This window comes from Cnephaeus nilssonii, assembly GCF_951640355.1.
Source record: "Cnephaeus nilssonii genome assembly, chromosome: 12".
Lineage (NCBI taxonomy): Eukaryota > Metazoa > Chordata > Mammalia > Chiroptera > Vespertilionidae > Cnephaeus > Cnephaeus nilssonii.
The window spans coordinates 13,846,890-13,864,119 of NC_137083.1; the positions used below are offsets into that span (position 1 = coordinate 13,846,890).

The following is a 17,230-nucleotide window of genomic DNA, read 5'->3' on the forward strand; positions in this document are numbered from 1 at the left end:
CTACAGAAACACTCTGGACATTATTATCTGGAAACTGTTTCTCTGTTATATATAGTTTCTGCCTTAGCACCTCAGCTTCATTTCTAATTTCTTCTGACCCTACAAATTTTGTTACCTTGAAAACTTTCTCTTTTTCATTTACTGTGAGTCTCTGTTGGTCTGATAAAGCTGGTGGGCTGAGAAGGGCCCTTGGGCGACATAGCCTCCCAGTTCCCACTCTTGAAGTTCTGAGCCTGATTTTATTTTCAACCATGCATCCCTCCAGTGTTCATGACAAAAAGAATACTCAGAATTGATAATATGACTTTTACATATTTGTATTGCAATGCAGGGTAAACAAAATATAGGGAAGAATTTACAATGAATTAAACGTTGTTTTCAAAGCCATAACTCTTAGGATGTAAATTTAGGGGATATGTTAAACGTTGAGGCATTGCAAAGAACTGAGAGTACTTGGGAAGCATCCAAAGACAGGAAATAGGAACATAGACATCTTTAAAAGGAGATAAAAACTGATTCTAGATTTCCGTCTCTTGCTTCTTTAAAAGCAACATCCCAAACAATCGCTATTAAACGATTTCTCTTTCTTTTGGCTAAATTTTCATGATGGAAATTGTAGGGATAAGAAAACACAAACATCTGATCTGGACTTGAGTAAAATTCGTGGATTTTGTTCAGTTGGCAAACCACCGAGCTGATGTGAGTTAGGCGAAGATGTGAATTTCATGCGTCAGATGCCTGTTTGGTGGTATGGTTACATTAGTGGCATTTATGAAAGGCTAGGGGGCATGTGGTGTAGTGCTTTGTGCTGCTTGGTCCTGTGAAATCAGCCATCATTTGGATGGTGAAAGGAAACAGTGTTGAGTGTCTACAATATAATGCGAAGTTGGGGTGATGGTGGTGTAGAGTTGGTGGCCAAATCTTGAGAGATGATTTAAAATTACAAATCAAGTGTTCACCATTTGGCAGAGAGGTCAATGGGGATGAGAGCAAATTCCAATACTCTGGGACCATGTAACTAGACACTCTTACACCCCCCCATTGTTTCTCAGAACAGATTTAGTTTATCATTTTCATCTGTTTCAGTTTCTCAGCATCTTTCTGCTCTGTCCCCTCACTCATGTTCTTCGGTTCATCCCATTTGAAGGTAGAATCCAAGCTTCTGATGCTTTTAATGGCATTTTCTAAATTCCTTCTCATGGAGTCTTTGGATGCATTACCAGTCCTCTGAGAAATTCCACTGAGCTAAAAAATCTTACTTGCCAATCAAACCCAAATTATAAATGAAGGTACCTGCTGTAAGTTCTAGAAGACCGTGAATGAAGCAAATGAAGCCCCAAGAAGCAAGTAAGCCATGTTTTTGGTGGAAGTGTTAGAAAAAACGAAACCTGCTTTGGGATTTCTTTCTGTGTTTCTCTGGGAGGAAAAAAAAGAGAGGTGATTATTACGAACTCTGCATATTGTCCACTTCACAGAAACATTTTTCCCTGCTCAGTGTCCAGAAATGGTGATGTAACACTCTCAGTTTTCACGTCTACTGTGACCTTGTTCTCTCATGATTCCAGCATTCCTTCTAGTTAAGGTCTTGTTCTCACCCCCCCCCCCCCCCCCCGCAATTGGAATCCTGCTTGACCCATAAAACGGATCTGATTTCACTTTCATTCACTAAGGCCTGCCCTTAACTTGGACCTTTGATTTTTTCTCCCAAGTCGTCTTTTCCTTACAGTTCTCTTGGGAAATGGTGGTTCCCAAGGCACAAGGAACTGGGTCTATTGAACAACCAGTTGTTCTGATTTGCTGAGTGCATGACGCTGTGAAACTCAAAGACGTCAACTTTTCAAGATTTTCTCTCTTGTCCGCCATCTCCTTCCTCTGACATTGCCAGTTCTCAGGGTTTGCTCTCACCCATTTGAAGCCCCTCTTCTTTGCCGTGTCTGATCTTTCACCTGAAACGTCAGGTGTGTTTTTGAAGGCCGTATCTGTCACAGGATGCTATTTATACCCTCTCTGGGTCCAGGAAGCATACAACATGTCCAGGATTTCTGTCGTTTGTACTTCTCGATGAATCTGCAAGTTGGATTTGATTCATTGGAGAATTTCTTTTTCAACAGTAGTATCTGCAGATAACAGTGACAGCTTTTTAAATCGGAAGCTTTCCAGTTGGTACTGATTCAGCGAGCAGAAATAGCGTGGGATTTGGGTTTTGATGAATCTCAAAAAGTTAGGCTTTTAGAGACTTACTTAAGAGACCGTATGCCAAGGTAGCAAGGTCTAGAAATAATCTTAGGTTAGTCAACGTGGGGAGAATCTGTCACATTTAATACATGATGAGCACAACCCAGGGATGATTTTCACCACATATAGAAATATGTGTTTTTTTTTAAACACGCACCTTTTTCCTGGCTGTCTGCCTCTTCCTTTCCGAGGAATGGAGAAATGGGGTGTAGTTAATCTCCCTTTTCTTCGCCTGTCACAGACCTGAGAGAGCATGTTTGTTCAGAGAATAAAAGTAAGTTACTCCCCCAGGGAATGACTAACTTCTGTCTGGCTGCCACAGGATCATGAACATCTTGTTACCTTATATTTCTTATCTGTCAGGAACATAAAATTCCTGCTTGGAATCCTTAGCCTGGCTCCAGCTCTTCCCGTGGCTTAAGAGCTACTCTGTGATTTGGAGAAGGGCCAGGTGGATTGAGTTTTTAGAGAAAGTGTCAAGTGAGACCCTAGAAGAGAGATCTGGTTTCAAGGAGCATTTATAAAGCACCAGAGGAGTTGAAGCACATTTCTGGTGTAGTATTCCTTGTTCTTGTTTTTCCTAAGAAGTCATGGGGCTCATTAGTGTCCAAAGGGCCTTGGGCTGTGGAGTGTAGGTCTCCAGGCCTGGTGGAGTGCTCTCTCCCCCCGGTGGGATCACACATAACACTTCCCAAACCTGTGATTATCAATACCCGACAGACAGCTGAATGGAATATTTCTATCATTTGTCAATAAAAAAATGCATATATGTTCTATGTCTGTTGCACATCAGAATGATTTTCTTCATCCTGGAAATAGACCTCAAATTCCAAGATTATAGGTGTACACACACAACTTTTTAAAATTAATGACTCAGTTATCATCTCTGCTTCCAAATAAACCTGTACCTACCCAGATTATGCAGTAATCTAATTTAACTCCAGCCTTGAGAATTTAGTTTTTGGTGAATAGTATAATGCATGCTGTTTGCCTACTGAAACGAGCCCACTGTGGGGGGCATTTATTTAAAAGCATCTGTTCCGGGCACTGTAAGTGTGTAGAACCTGTTCAAGAATAAAACGTGTCTCAACAAATCTCTTGTGAGAAGGGGAAGAGTGTGTGTGTGTGTGTGTGTTGTGTGTGTGTGTGTGTACATGTATATATATATATATATATATATATATATATATATATATATATACACACTATGGTATTTGGATCTCTATTCCCAATATGAAAATTATTTTGACATGCAATACACATAGAAAACATAGACATTTTTGATTGAATAGAAACATATTACTCAGCTGTCAGTCGGTATATTGACAGTCATGCATTTGTGAAGTGTTACTGTGAAATGCTGTCTGAGGGACATTAAAGAAGCTTTAAAAGAATGATCCATGAATATCTCATATTGGGCTGCTTCTTTGTGCATTTGTTTAAAATAAAACTTCTTATAGCTACTTCAATGAAATGTAATTTTGCATTCTTAAGTCAATGTCATAGCTTTATATAGCAAATATTCACATTGCAGAAGGACCAGGAGGCATATAAAAAAAGAAAAAATTACTTGAATTTTTTTGGTGGTGATGAAATAAGGTAGATTTTTTTATGTTTCTGTCTTTTTACTTTGTTGTGAAAGTTAGAATATAATGAAATTCCATGTGACTGCTGGGTAGAAATAGTGTGAAATCTGTTCCTCTATTTGTGTCAAATGGTGGTAAACCTGGTGGTGAGCTGTCTTCACTGTGGATTCAACTCTGCAGTTTTCTTCTTATGTACCTGACACCTGGATTAACTTGGACTTAGAGACTTTTACAATTTTTAAAAATCTCTGACTAGATAAGTGCTCATAATGAAACCACTCATAAATAACTTATTAACACTCCTGGTGTTTATGGCTTCCTAGGTTATTTTTTTATGTGTATATTTTTTATTTTTTAAAATGACCCTTTTATTTTGTGGTCTGTACTTGTCACTTAGTAAGTTTTCAGTGCTAAAAGTACCTCCTATGACATTTATAGTGAATCTGTCGTATCCTGTTTCATGATTTACCATTTCCCCTACTTTTGAATATTATGCTTATTTTTAATCTTTTGCTCTTATAAACAGCACAGAGATGACCTTCTGTGTGGGTAAAATGGGGAAGGTGTTAGTGAATTAACCTGAGAAGCGGGTAAAGGCTAAGAGTGACTGATATCTGGAGTTTTTGCCTTGTGCGGGCGTTCTGCTAACGCTTTTCATGCACCATCGCACTTCAGGCTCACTCAGCAGAGTGCGTTATCATCACAGTGAGGAGATGGAGCTTTTTAGACAGAAGTAGTCACTGAGAGTCCACTTTGTCCTGGCCAGTTTGGGTCAGTAGTTAGAGCATCAGCCCATGGATCAAAGGGTGGAGGGTTCGATTCCTGGTCAAGGCATATATCTCAGATTCAATCCCCAGCCCCTGTCAGGGCAGTCAGGGCGCATGCTTGAGGCAACCAGTCGATGTGTCTTTCTCACATCAATGTTCTTCTCTCTCTCTCCCCACCTCTTCCCTCCCTTCCACTCTGTCTGGAAGTCAATGGAAAAAATATCATTGAGTGATGATTTAAAACAAGAGAGAGAGTCCACTTTAATTAAAAATAACAATTTAGGATTCTTAAAACAATTTTCCACATCATCTTCACTTAACACATTATGGTCACTGAATAGGTCTCAACAGATGGGATTTAGGATTAGATTATAGAATTTTTTGGAAGAATTTTATGAAATGAGACTTGACAAGTTACAGTAAATAACATTTTAATATCTAAATGGTCAGGAGTCATTAAATACTGGTAAACACGGCTGTGTGGTTTAGCAATTGAGAATTCAATCAGACTGCTTCTGAGGGTTTCTGGCTTCATTATGTGCATTCCGGAGTGTGCAGACTCTGGTAAAGATTTCATAACAGATAAATCATTTTCCAGAACTAGACTCTATTCGCAAGTTCCTGCAAGACCCCAAGAAGGTGTTGAGGAATAGTTTTTCAGGAAGGCTCTGAGGAGCTGTGTTACTATCTCATGGTTGGTAGACTGGTCCCCCAAAGATGAATACCCTCATTAGCACCTGCAAATATCACATTAGAGGGTAAAAGGGGCTATCAGAGATAATTAAGGCTACAGACCTGGGTTGTCTGCAGGCACCCATTCGAATCCCATGAACCTTGAAAAGCTAAGAACTTACTGTGACAAAAGTCAAAGAGAAATGGCAGAAGAGAAGGTTAAAAAAAAAAAATCCAAGCACGAGAAGGACTAAGCACAGCATTGCTGGCTCAGAGGAGGAGGAGCCCACGTGCAATGACCATAGAGGCCTCTGGGAGTTAAGGGCGAGTTCCGGGTGACACTGGAATCCTAGAACTACTTTCAAGGTGGGACTAAAATAAATGGACATTTCCTTTGCCTGTTTTAGGCTTTTGAATCTTGAGTTCTGACTCTTGTTCTCCTAGGAATCCCTCCCGTGTTAGTGATTTTTATAGACAGACTTTCTAGTTGGCAAAGGTCTTATTTGATCTGGATTCATCCCAATCCAGTGTTTTGAATGTAACATCCCTTTATGCTTCTTTAGGAGTCTACCCCCTAGAGGTAGGAGACCCCTACATAAGAGACCCCTGAGATACCTGGGACCCGACTAGTGTTCTGGTTATAATAAGGCTGTCGTTGAGACACCTACCTCCAAAAAGCACAGTGAGTGGGAATAAAGTCCTGCTTTTAGGTTTTTAAGTTTCTTATGTAAGTCAGCTACATGGACATGCATCTGCTTGGACAGAGGTTCACATTAAAAAGATCTGATAGTTTTCAGATGATCACAACCACAGTATGAGTTAACAATGGAAATTGGATTACTTAGAATGGACAAGAATGTTTTTAGTAAAATTAATAGGCATATCTGTATGTATTCAAAACAAGTTTATATAAAAGGTTTTAACAGTGACAACAATAAAAGTTAATAAAAAGATTTAAAAAATATCCCTAGTCTTGATATATTTGTGTAAGCGTAAGCATGTTTTGTCTTCGCAGCATGCTAAACAAACACGTCTTTGATGTGGTGACAGCAATTACTGGGGAAACAGCAATTTGTTAAATAAACTATTAGGTGGAGAACAGTGGTGTCTAGACAGATATTTATATATCTTTCTTAATTTTCCAATTATTGGTTGACATGAACAGGTATTGCAGCATTATCTATGTGTCAGATTTGTGGCAACATTAGCTCTTGAACAAAATAATGAACTTGGAGATAGGAAAACAGGCTTCTGCGGAACAAAGAAAACTGCTGCTTGGCTGATGGGTATTCATAGGACAAGAGTCTGGCCAGTATCACTGCTCAGTTTGTATCTTATCTGCAAGTGTGTTGATGACTTTAAGAAGCATATTTATTTGTGTGTTTTTCCTAGAGTGGTTAAAGTCCTTACTAACTTAAAATCTTATAGAGGTTTAAGAGTAAGTCTATTTGGGAATAAAACGGGGAAGAATACTGGGTTGTGTTCCTTCTTATATTTAATGTAGGAAATTAGAAAATAACTTCTCGGTTTTAAAACATTTCTATCATGGTACCAAAAATGTAAATGTTGACAAAGTTAATAGACTTACTAAAGACCTTTAGGAAATGTGTGAATTGGTGATTCTATTCAAAACTGATTTATAAGGACAGTGCTTTGGTCAGCTAAGACATTTGCTACTATTGGTCTGTCCTGCCCCAGATGACCTGCATTCTCTCCAGCCTCTCACTTGGTTTTCTAGGGCCTCTTGCTCCCTGAGGCCTGCCCGTGTCTTCTCAGTTGGCCTTTCCCACGGAGGTGCTCCCTGGCACCCAGGGTCTGCATTGGACTCTTTCTGTTGCCTCTTGAGTCTTGGTGTTGATGCAGAACAGTTTTGTGGGCATTCAGGTGTAGAGGCTGGAGGCACCATCGAAGTACCAGAGAGAAAAGAAGACAGAATGCTAGAAACATGATAGGCTCTTGTGCCTGTTAAATTTCAGGACTATTTTGTGAACAGCCCTGCTGGTTATGGAAGATAGAAAATCCAAACAATTCAACATGTTTCTGATGGGTTACCAGGGGAGAGGGGAATTTTCAAAATACGTCTAACTAGTCCTTTAATTATTCACTATACAGATATTTACAAGAGCAAACATACGCCTTCTCCTTTGATTTTCATTGTCCTCCCTGGGGCAGCTTTTCCTCTCCCCTACATCCTCCCTATGTCCTTTAAAGACTGCCTGTGCATCGCCTCCTGTGGGTCAGTGAATGAGTGTTGATTGCCCTGGGCTATACCGTAAAAGGACAAGCAGGTCCCTATCATCCAGAAGACAGGCCTTAGTCAGACAATTGGAAATGATGAAATGATGGCCAGTAGCTAGGAAAAGAAAGGAAGTGCTGTGAAGAAGCTATAGGAGCTCATAGTGGGATCTTAGTTCATTGGTGATTTTGCTTGATCAGTACCAGGTTGTTTGTTTTGTCTGAAGAATAACCTACCTCTGAGGTTTTGTCTATAAACCTTTTCCATCCTGCGGTAGTGGAAGCTAGTCTACACCCCGCCCTGAAAAAAACACTCTTCCATCCTCCCAGACTGCGGACATGCAGGGCATTCAGTGTCTAGAGTGATCTCATTTACTTTATGTTTCAAAAAAAAAAAAAAGAAGTGTAGGTTCCTTCTAAATTGACCTGTGCAGTCCGTTCTCACTGTCCCCTCTCATCACCTTCCCAGTTCCCCCTCAAATGCTAGATTGGCTTCTTGCTCCCGCTCCGCCTTTCTTTCCCCACCAAATCCGCGAAAAGATGTCATGTCATTCAATGGTAGGAATATAATACTTTCCTTTTCTGAGCTAGTTCTATTCCGCGCCTTATTTGCAGTTAGAGAAAGAAAAGCTGAGATCCAATGAAGAGAATGTCAGGCATGGAATTTGGTCCTCTGTAAGCAAATGCAGCGATCCACAAGCATCATTTTCCACTCCTGCTTCCCTCTGGTCTCTGAGCCATGGTGGGATCTTCCTGGGGCGGGGAGGTCATAAAATCGTTCAGCCTTGACAAGATCCCAGTGAATGTTATGGTCCATATTTTGGCCCCAACCCCAAATATCTGTGGCACTGTGAAGGGGCACAATCCTGAAAAGAGATGGTGATACTATAATAAAACTTATTAACAACTTTAAAATATAAAATATGTAATAATGGATGTTTTGTTCAGTTGTTTTTATTTGACTATCTGCTTAAGTATTTGTGAAGGCTTTCCTATGGCCATGCATCACTTGTCTCCCTCAGCCCTCTTTTTCCCTGGATGATCTTGAACTGCACATTTTCCTACCGTGAGCATTTTTAGAGCTCAGACTTCCAGGAGTTTGACCGTGAGTTCGGGAGTTCGATCGCTCGCTATGACATGCACTGACCACCGGGGGAGGCACAGAACATGTTGGGCAACCAGCGGCAGTGGCAGGGCACTGAGGGATCAAGGGAAGGATGAGGTGGAGAGGCAGGGAACCTGATCAGCCCACATCGCCGGCCAGGCCTAGGGACCCTACCCATGCATGATTTTCATGCACCGGGCCACTAGTTTCTGTATAAGTTTCTGGAGAGAGTTTTAAGGCATCAAAGAATCAGCTAAATCAAGAGTATGCCCTTTTTAAAAAAATAATTCTTTATTGTTGAAAGTATTACATATGTCCTCCTTTTTCCCCTCATTGACCCCCTCTAGCCCACCCCCGCCCCAGGCTTTCAGCACCCTATTGTTCATGTCCATGGGTTATGTATATATGCATACAAGGTCTTTGGTTGATTACCTCCCACCCACTCACCCTCCCAGCCTTCCCTCTGAGATTCCACATGATGTTCCATGCCTCCATGTCTCTGGATCCACTCGGTTCATCAGTTTATTTTGTTGCTTAGATCCCACATGTGAGTGCATCATGTGATACCTGTCTTTCTCTGACTGACTCATTTCACTTAGTATGATAAAGAGTATGCCCTTTTGAATGGCATTGGGTCTTGCCAGCCAGGGAAAGCAAGGCCGCAGAACAGTGCCACGGAAGCTGCTGTCTTCCCAGTGAGGATGCCCTGGCCACCGTGAACCTGGTCCCTAGGTGGAGTCCCAGTGTCTAGCATATTGTGCTACTTTTGCCTACAAGTAAATAAATACAGATTAAACCAATCTCAACAGCAAATCTTCTTTAACCTTGAACTTCCATGTTCTCCCTTTAAAATTTATTATCAGGACCCTTCCAAACTCACCACTGCCACCTCTTCCACCTCCACCTCCTCCTCCTCCACCTCCACTCACCTGAAGACACACACTTCTAAGCTTCAAAGACTGTGTCCTGTAGGGGCATGCACTTTCTTGTTATGGAATATTTAATTGCTGCCCAACACAGATTTCCCAAAGTTAATCTTCGTTACTTTTTTTTCTTTGAAAGTGATTGTAGTTAACTTTTTTTTTCTTTTTTTTTTTTTTTTTTGTCTCTTCTGGAAGGCTTTTAGGAAAGGATTTAAGCACTCAAATATGTGGGGTTGAGAGACAGAGAATGAGCAAGCAAAAATCTGGACAAATAAGGGGGGTGTTACAGCACATAGGATTTTAAAGTTTGTCTTGTCTATCCCCACTTCACCTACCCTGTGACTTGGTAGCACTTGCTTTTATGTGGCATATTTTCTGAACTGTTGGCTGGAAACCTGTCAGATTTCAAATGAACATTTATTGTGTTTGGGCAGAGGTCCCATTAAACCAGGGTCACCCATCTTAATTGTTGTAGGATTTCTGTATCAGCTAGAATCTTTGAGAGATAAATAATAGTTCTATCTTTGCCAACATATATGCCTGTTTTAATCATTTGTTATTTGAATTATTTCTGAGTGTTTGATAATTATATTTTTGAAGGTCTTCCCATAGTAAGTATAGCAAAAATACCAATGTTTCATGATACATACATTCTGGCAACCATCTAATTTCTTTTTAAAGTAGATCACTATGATTCTTTCAGCTTTTTAGCTTAAAATTTCTATGCAGAGGTTTTTCCACATTACTCAAATCAAACGAAAACCCAACAAGTGGCAACATATTTAGTTCTGATTGCTATAGCTCTGAATTTGGGTTGCATATCTACAAAAACAAAGTACCGCTTTTGATATCTACATTTTTCTTATTCTAATTGATGTTTTTCTTACTATTTTATTAGGTGCAGAGAGAGCTAGCAGCTGTCATTGCTTTGAAAGCAAAGAAGTCTGGTGAGTAGTCTTTCATGGGCCTAAGGAAGGTTTTCATTCTGAGGGAATATTTCCTATATCACGTGGCAGTGAGCAGTTGAGTGCACCTCAGGAAATTTTGGCGTAGAATGCATAAAAGTATCATTGTTTGTTTTAAAAAATAATTTATCCCACCATCAAAATAGCATAGGTTGTTACATATGGTTCTTTAACAATTCTCTGCCTTTATTTTACATTTCAAGGAAAAATGAAATTAAAGAGGTTTTTAGTTCATTGCAGTCATGAAAAAGTCTGTGTATACAACACAAGAAAGCAAACACGTTGCATTGTCTATTATAATGAGAGAGGAGAATAAACAACACCAAGGTTGTCTTTTTTGAAAAGATATTTTCTATCTCCAAGTAGTTACTCCTGAAAATAACTTAACTTAATGACATCTAAAAGCCGGCGTTTTACGTAGGACCGAGTGCACGTGTCTGATGCCGGGTACCTGTGGGAAACAAGTGGTGGAAGTGATATGTGGAAAGGCAGCTTTCAAATGCATTTTGAAGGAGAGGCTGACATCCAATATGAAATGGAGACTCACTGAGGTAGAAAAACACTTGCTTAGGGAGGAGGAGTGTCAGAAGGAGGCATCCTTTGCTGTTCAGAGGGAGGAGGTCAGTGCTGAATGGAATGACAAACACAGGGAGATAGATGCTTCTTAGATAATGGCAAACTATAATAAGACTTTTCAGGTGGAAAGACTAAGACAAAAGAAAAGAGATGACAAAATTTGAAGAAATAAGTGGAATGGCAATGTCTTAAGAACACAAGCCATACACTTATTTTTATATCTTTCTTTTTTTCCAGTTAGAAACTCCAAGAATTTGCTTTTCTCACAGTTACTTACTGAATCACACACACCTTAGTAGGAATTATCTGATTATATTTAAACTTATCTTTGTTGATTTGGCTGCCGTAGAGGACACAGAGCCTGGGTGCTATGAAGGTGAAAAGGAGGATGCAAAGAGCAGCAGTCTTGGCGGGAAGGTTATTGCACAGAGAGGGCAGAGTGGACGGAGCTCCTCGGAGAGCAGCATTGGATTGTGGGTATTCGCATGGGCAGAGGCCAACATGGAGAAGACATCAGTATAACAATTGCAGGAGGGAGGGCTTAGAAATAAGTTGTGCTAGAGCTGATCTTGGTTCCTGTAATGATAAGGAGACAGACTTAATAGTTTGTATGAATTGGGATGGCAGTGCCTTGGAGGATTTTTTTTTTTAATTTCAGAAAATGTTGGGAAAATAATAAAAAATTCATAGTGTGTCAGTGCTGGAGAAAAACAGATCAAATCAATAGACAGGGAGGCTGGAGAAGGGGGGTGCTAATTCTCACAGCGTCGGTGGGGAGTGGGGACTTCTGAGCAAATTGCTGAAGACAGTGAGAGGGTCAGCTCTGTGGATCCAGGCAAGAGCGTTTGGGCAGAGGGGTGTGAAATGTGTTTGAGGAACAGCAAGGAGGCAAGAGTGGCTGGAGCCGGATGAACAAGGTGAAAAGAGGTAGGTTTTGATTGACAGGCTAAGAAGTTTGAACTTTCAGGAGGTGAAGGGAAATGAAGAGGAGTAAGGCCTATACATGTTAAATGGTGCAAAGTTGAAGACTGGTGTGAAGTCAGCTTGATTGTGCCTTGATGTGTTGTTATGTGAAGTTAGTCTGTTTTTGTTACTTGTTTGATTTATGGAGCTTGGCATGCAAACACAGCTTTGGCAAGTTCTCAGGGACAGAGTGAAATGGTCTCTCACATATACACTAATGATGGGGACATGAATTTATAGTGTCTTAGGACAGCAATTTTTCGGTATTCTAGAATCCCTGACTCTTATCCAGTAACTGCATAACTGGAGTTCCAGCTATTGGGCATAACCAGAGGGGCATGTAAAGATTCATGTAGAAGGAATCTATTGCACTGTTGTTGTTTTTAACAATAAGAAACTAGAAACAGTCCTTAAGCCTCCATAGTAGAGAAATGGTAAAATTGGGAGATCAGTGTGATGGAATGTTGAACAGCTTTAAAAGTTATATTTTGAAGAATCAATGTAGTAAAATGTTCAGTGGAAAAATATATACAATAAGCATGTATTACTTCTCTTTTTCATAATAAAATAGTTTTAATTTTTTTTTCTTACAATTATAGGATAGCATGCTCATTGAAAAAAATTTGGCAATGCATGAATGTATGAAGAAATTGAAAAATCATCCATCATGTCACCAACAAAGATAACCACTATTACTCCTTTAAAAATAACTTAATTTCATTTTTATTGCATTTATTGGGTGACATTGGTTAATACAATTATATAGATTTTAGTTGTACAATTCTATAATGCATCATCTGTATATTGTATTATGTGTTCACCACCCCGAGTCAAGTCTCCTTTTATAACCACTTATCGCTCCTTTACCCTTTTCTACCTCCCCACCCCCCATTTCTCTCTGGTAATCACCACACTATTGTCTGTGTCTATGAGTTTTTCCCACTATTACTCTTGTCTTGTATATATTTTCAGACATCTCTTTATTCATTTGTAGATATTGTAGTATATATTAATATGCAGATACCCAGGTTGCGGCACATACGGAAGTCAACGGATCATGCTTCTCTCTCACATCAATGTTTCTCTCTCTATCTCTCTCTCTCTTCCTCTCTCTAAGCATGATCTCAGGTAAAGATTAAAGCATACCAGCTGCAGAGTGGCACTTTCTGTGTGTGCTTGTTATAGTTTTTTAAAACTATTTTTTTAAAGAAGAAGAAAAAAGCTGATAAACACCTAATAAAAAGTCTTAAACTGATAGTTGGTACATCTGTGGCTTGACAGAAGGAATTGATTACCCTAATATCTTACATCTTGCAGTAAAACTACTCATTAGGGCTCAGGTGGTCCTGCCAGATTTATGTCTTACTGCGAAGGGTTATTAAAACAAGAATTCGTATAAAGAAAAAGTTGGTGTGTTGTTTTGTTTTGTTTTGTTTCAGCTCACCATACAAACAGAAATGAAAGTAACAGCCAATCAATAAATTACATAAATGATTCAAGGCTCCAGCTTAGTAAAAAATCCATTTGGTTGTAATCTTCTCAGAGACCATTAGGATGTACCTTTAAACAGTTTCTCCTCTAACTGCTAACTAGTGAATGTGAACAGCATTTCAAGGCATCACAAGATTTTTATAAATTAGCCCAGATATCCTTGTTTGTCTTTCTCTTTGTTAGTTTGCTAATTCTACTGCTAATGTTGGCTAATTCGAATCTTGGGAGATATGTTTCTTCCCTTTTCCAGGGAATTCCCAGCCACAGCACTTTAGCTCTGTCATCTTTAGATCACAGGAACCTTGTGCGTGGTGGGCTTCTACTTCTGGAAAACCTGAGACCTCGTATTGGTAAATCTCTTTGGCAGTTTTTATATTTCATTTTCTCTGCTTAGCCCATGGCTATTTAGATGTTTTAAAACTACATACCTAGGACATTGATGTTTGGAAAAGAAAGAAGGGTTTTCTTCTGTTTGTGCCATTAAATGTCTCTGGAACGTTAGCAAAGTGATTCCAGTTTGTGTCTTGGGGGGTAAGGGTTGTATAGGATATGCTAACTTTAGAGATTCCTTCTAGCTCTAACATTTAATCATAACAATGAATATTTTTATTTATTACCTTCATTATCCTTAATGGAGTTACAACCCTAGGAATATTTTACACAGGACTCTTTGAGGTGAAAATGATAGAAAAGCTGGAAACCAGAGAGGGGATTGATGGGCACCAATATATTTTATTGTTTCTTTGACATATTAAAATATATATAACATAAAAGAGTATAAAATGGTTTATCTGTTGCATTTAGTTTTGGCTTTTTATAAATGTTATGTATTTCTTCTTTTTAATCCTCACCCAAGGACATGCTGAGGGAGAGAGAGGGAGGGAGGGAGATTATTGATTTGAAAGAGAAACATTTATTGGTTGCCTTCCATAAGCTCCCGGACTACGGATCAAACCCATAACCCAGATATGTGACCTGGCCGGGAATCCAACCAGCAACTTTCCGTGCACAGGATGACACTCAACCAACAGAGTCACTCCGGCCCGGCTATACATGTTATTTTTATTTTTATTTATTTTTCTTTCTCCCCCGCCCCCTTTATTTTATTTATTTATTTATTTATTTATTTATTTATTTATTTAAATTACTTTATTGATTAAAGTATCACATATTTGTCCGTATCCCCCCCATTCCCATCCCAAACCCCTCCCCACACATGCCCCACCCCCCTGTTGTCCGTGATCACTGGTTAGGCTCATATGCAAGCACACAAGTCCTTTGGTTGATCTATCTCCCTTATTTTTAATGGGCGAAATGCTCTTTTTAATGGGCTAGAAAGGATAAGGGGGCCTTCAATGTTTTGCTCTGGAGTTAAATTGTTTCTCCTAGCCTCAGACATCCTCTTGTTTCATCATCTTGGCTTGAATCCTGTATTCAAGCTTAACGAGGCATTTGAATGTTTGTGTGATTTCAACAGCCGGGTTACTAGTACTGTTGGCATACATTGAACTCTGTGTGTAGCACATTCAAGAAGGCTGTCCCTGGGTCTGGCATTCATGGTGGACCCACCAGGCAAACAGAAATGAAAGTTACAGCCAATCAATAAATTATATAAATGATTCAAGGCTCCAGCTTAGTAAAAAATCCATTTGGTTGTAATCTCCAGGCAAGTGGAGCATCTTTTATGACCCTGGTATTCTGCTGAAACCCCCAGCTTTTAAGATCCACTGTTAGTAACCATCACTGGTCACCAGTAGCACCTACTAGGAGATTTTAGCAGTGTTAAGCCCCCTTCTTAAGTGTATATAAGATGGGGGAATGCTGACAAGAAGCTCTGTCTAAAGTTTGAGGTCTGACACAATTGACAAGAGAGATTCTCCTTCAGGGCAGAAGCATTCCAAAGAGAAGATTTTCGTATGTGTTTGTCATGAGAAATGAAATAGATCAGCTGGTTATTTTTAACAGTAGAAAATAAGGCCTTTTGTTTTGCACATGTAGAAGGAAAAAATAAACATTACATGTATGGAATTGCTCTGGTTTTTATGGTGCTCCAGATTTTTAGTTTTATCGATTCTTGACTAAGATCCAGGATAGGCATCTGTTCTTATCAGTTTAAATTTTTATTTTTTGTTTTTAGTTGACAGATTCTTCTTTTCATTTGCACTGTGTTGGACTTGACCCTTATGCTTTTGTAAACACATCACTCAAATGTAGAGGACTGCATAATATAATGGGATTTTAGAGTAGATGTTAATAATAAAATTAGGGGCCAGCAAAGATAGACTCACATGCTAGTACAATCATTGCTATCTCAAACTCCTTCTACCCTTTGGTTTTCTGTGATAACTTTTTATTGGGAAAAAAAAAGTAAATGCTCTTAAAAGCTATTTTTAAAATTCTAATCTTTGAGTGTTTTTGTCATGAATGGTTGAGCTAAAAAATACTAGCTTAAAATGGCAGATGTCTTTGGCTCTATTTTAAGTAATTAAGATATTGTGCTTAATTTTTAGTGATACTTTCAATCACTTAACGTTGTTCTCTCTGGTATTTCCACATGGTTTGGTTTCTGCCTTTTCTTCTCCTTTGCCAGCTCCTGGACGCTGAGCTGGCCAGCGGCCACCACTCCCAATGTGGTCAGCAGGGATCTATACTGATTGCCTTGTAACCTCACTGAATGTGGCATTTAGCATTTGTTAACCAAGAGGAAAGAAATAGCAAGTGTTCTCTCCTAAAATAAGCAACCGCATTCTGGTCTTCCCTGATGGATCGATGGTCTAGGATGTTTTCCCTGGAAGAGAGGGCTCTGTCTGACACCATGCCTATTGTTGAAGCTTGTAAAATCTCTCCTTCTCTGGTGCTATAGTAGCCTCTTGTTCTAACATTTCCTGAGACTGTTCTTCCCCTGCTTGCTAACAGACTTTGTACATTCGCATCCCATCCGACGCTGCTTCTTACTGACCAGCAATCAATTCAGTGGTTGGAAGGTTGTATCTTCCTTTTTTATTTTAATGGCATAAGACCATAACGAGAGTCTTGAAACTATAATTCCCAGTGCAGTGTAAACTTAAGTAATACTTGAAAATGTAAAACTCCTACAACTGAGAAAATAATAGCATCCGTAAAGGCCAGGAACAATGGAAAATGCACGCAGCAGATGCTCTGTAAAATTTTCCTAACTCTCCCACTGGGATACAAAGAAAATTGCCTTTTTAAAAAAAAAAATCCCACGACACCATCTTTTGTAATTAGAGCTATTAAGTCGAAATGATAAACAACCATGCAATGGCGTGCTATAAAAAAACATCCCTTTGCCCTGATGGCTCCTGGGCAGCAAGAGGGCTGAGAGCAAGTGCAGGAAGTTGGTTGGACTCCTGTAACCCTGAGGATTGTTCGGGATTTAGGGAATTAGGAAGCAAAGCGAGATGACTGTCATTTTCATCCTTCAACATGGTTGTGTCTGTGAAGATAGTAACTGAATCTGATGTGCCAAGGAGGTGAAGAATTATAACCACAGCAGAGTAGTCTCGAGAATGGAGGGTTTGGAGGCCTTTGCTTTCAAAAACGTGCTGCAGGGCATTTCGGTGGCTCTATGCAGTGCTGATTAGACGAAGGTAATTATTGCTCAAAATGGGATTTTGTTTCTATTCTAGAGAATCAGATACTGCGAAGGAGAATGAGCACTGAAGGCCCCTGAACCCAGGGTTGTGAGGGC

General features: G+C 39.6%; 1 protein-coding gene across 5 annotated transcripts in view; it reads left to right on the forward strand.

Moving 5' to 3' along the window:
- RAPGEF5 (Rap guanine nucleotide exchange factor 5) overlaps nt 1-17,230 on the forward strand; it is a 199,450-nt gene that overhangs the window by 66,220 nt on the left and 116,000 nt on the right. For all 5 annotated transcript variants that reach the window (XM_079786281.1, XM_079786283.1, XM_079786284.1 and 2 more), the window contains one exon: nt 10,422-10,470. In XM_079786281.1, the coding sequence (XP_079642407.1) occupies nt 10,422-10,470 (49 nt within the window). The remainder of the gene's footprint in view (nt 1-10,421; nt 10,471-17,230) is intronic.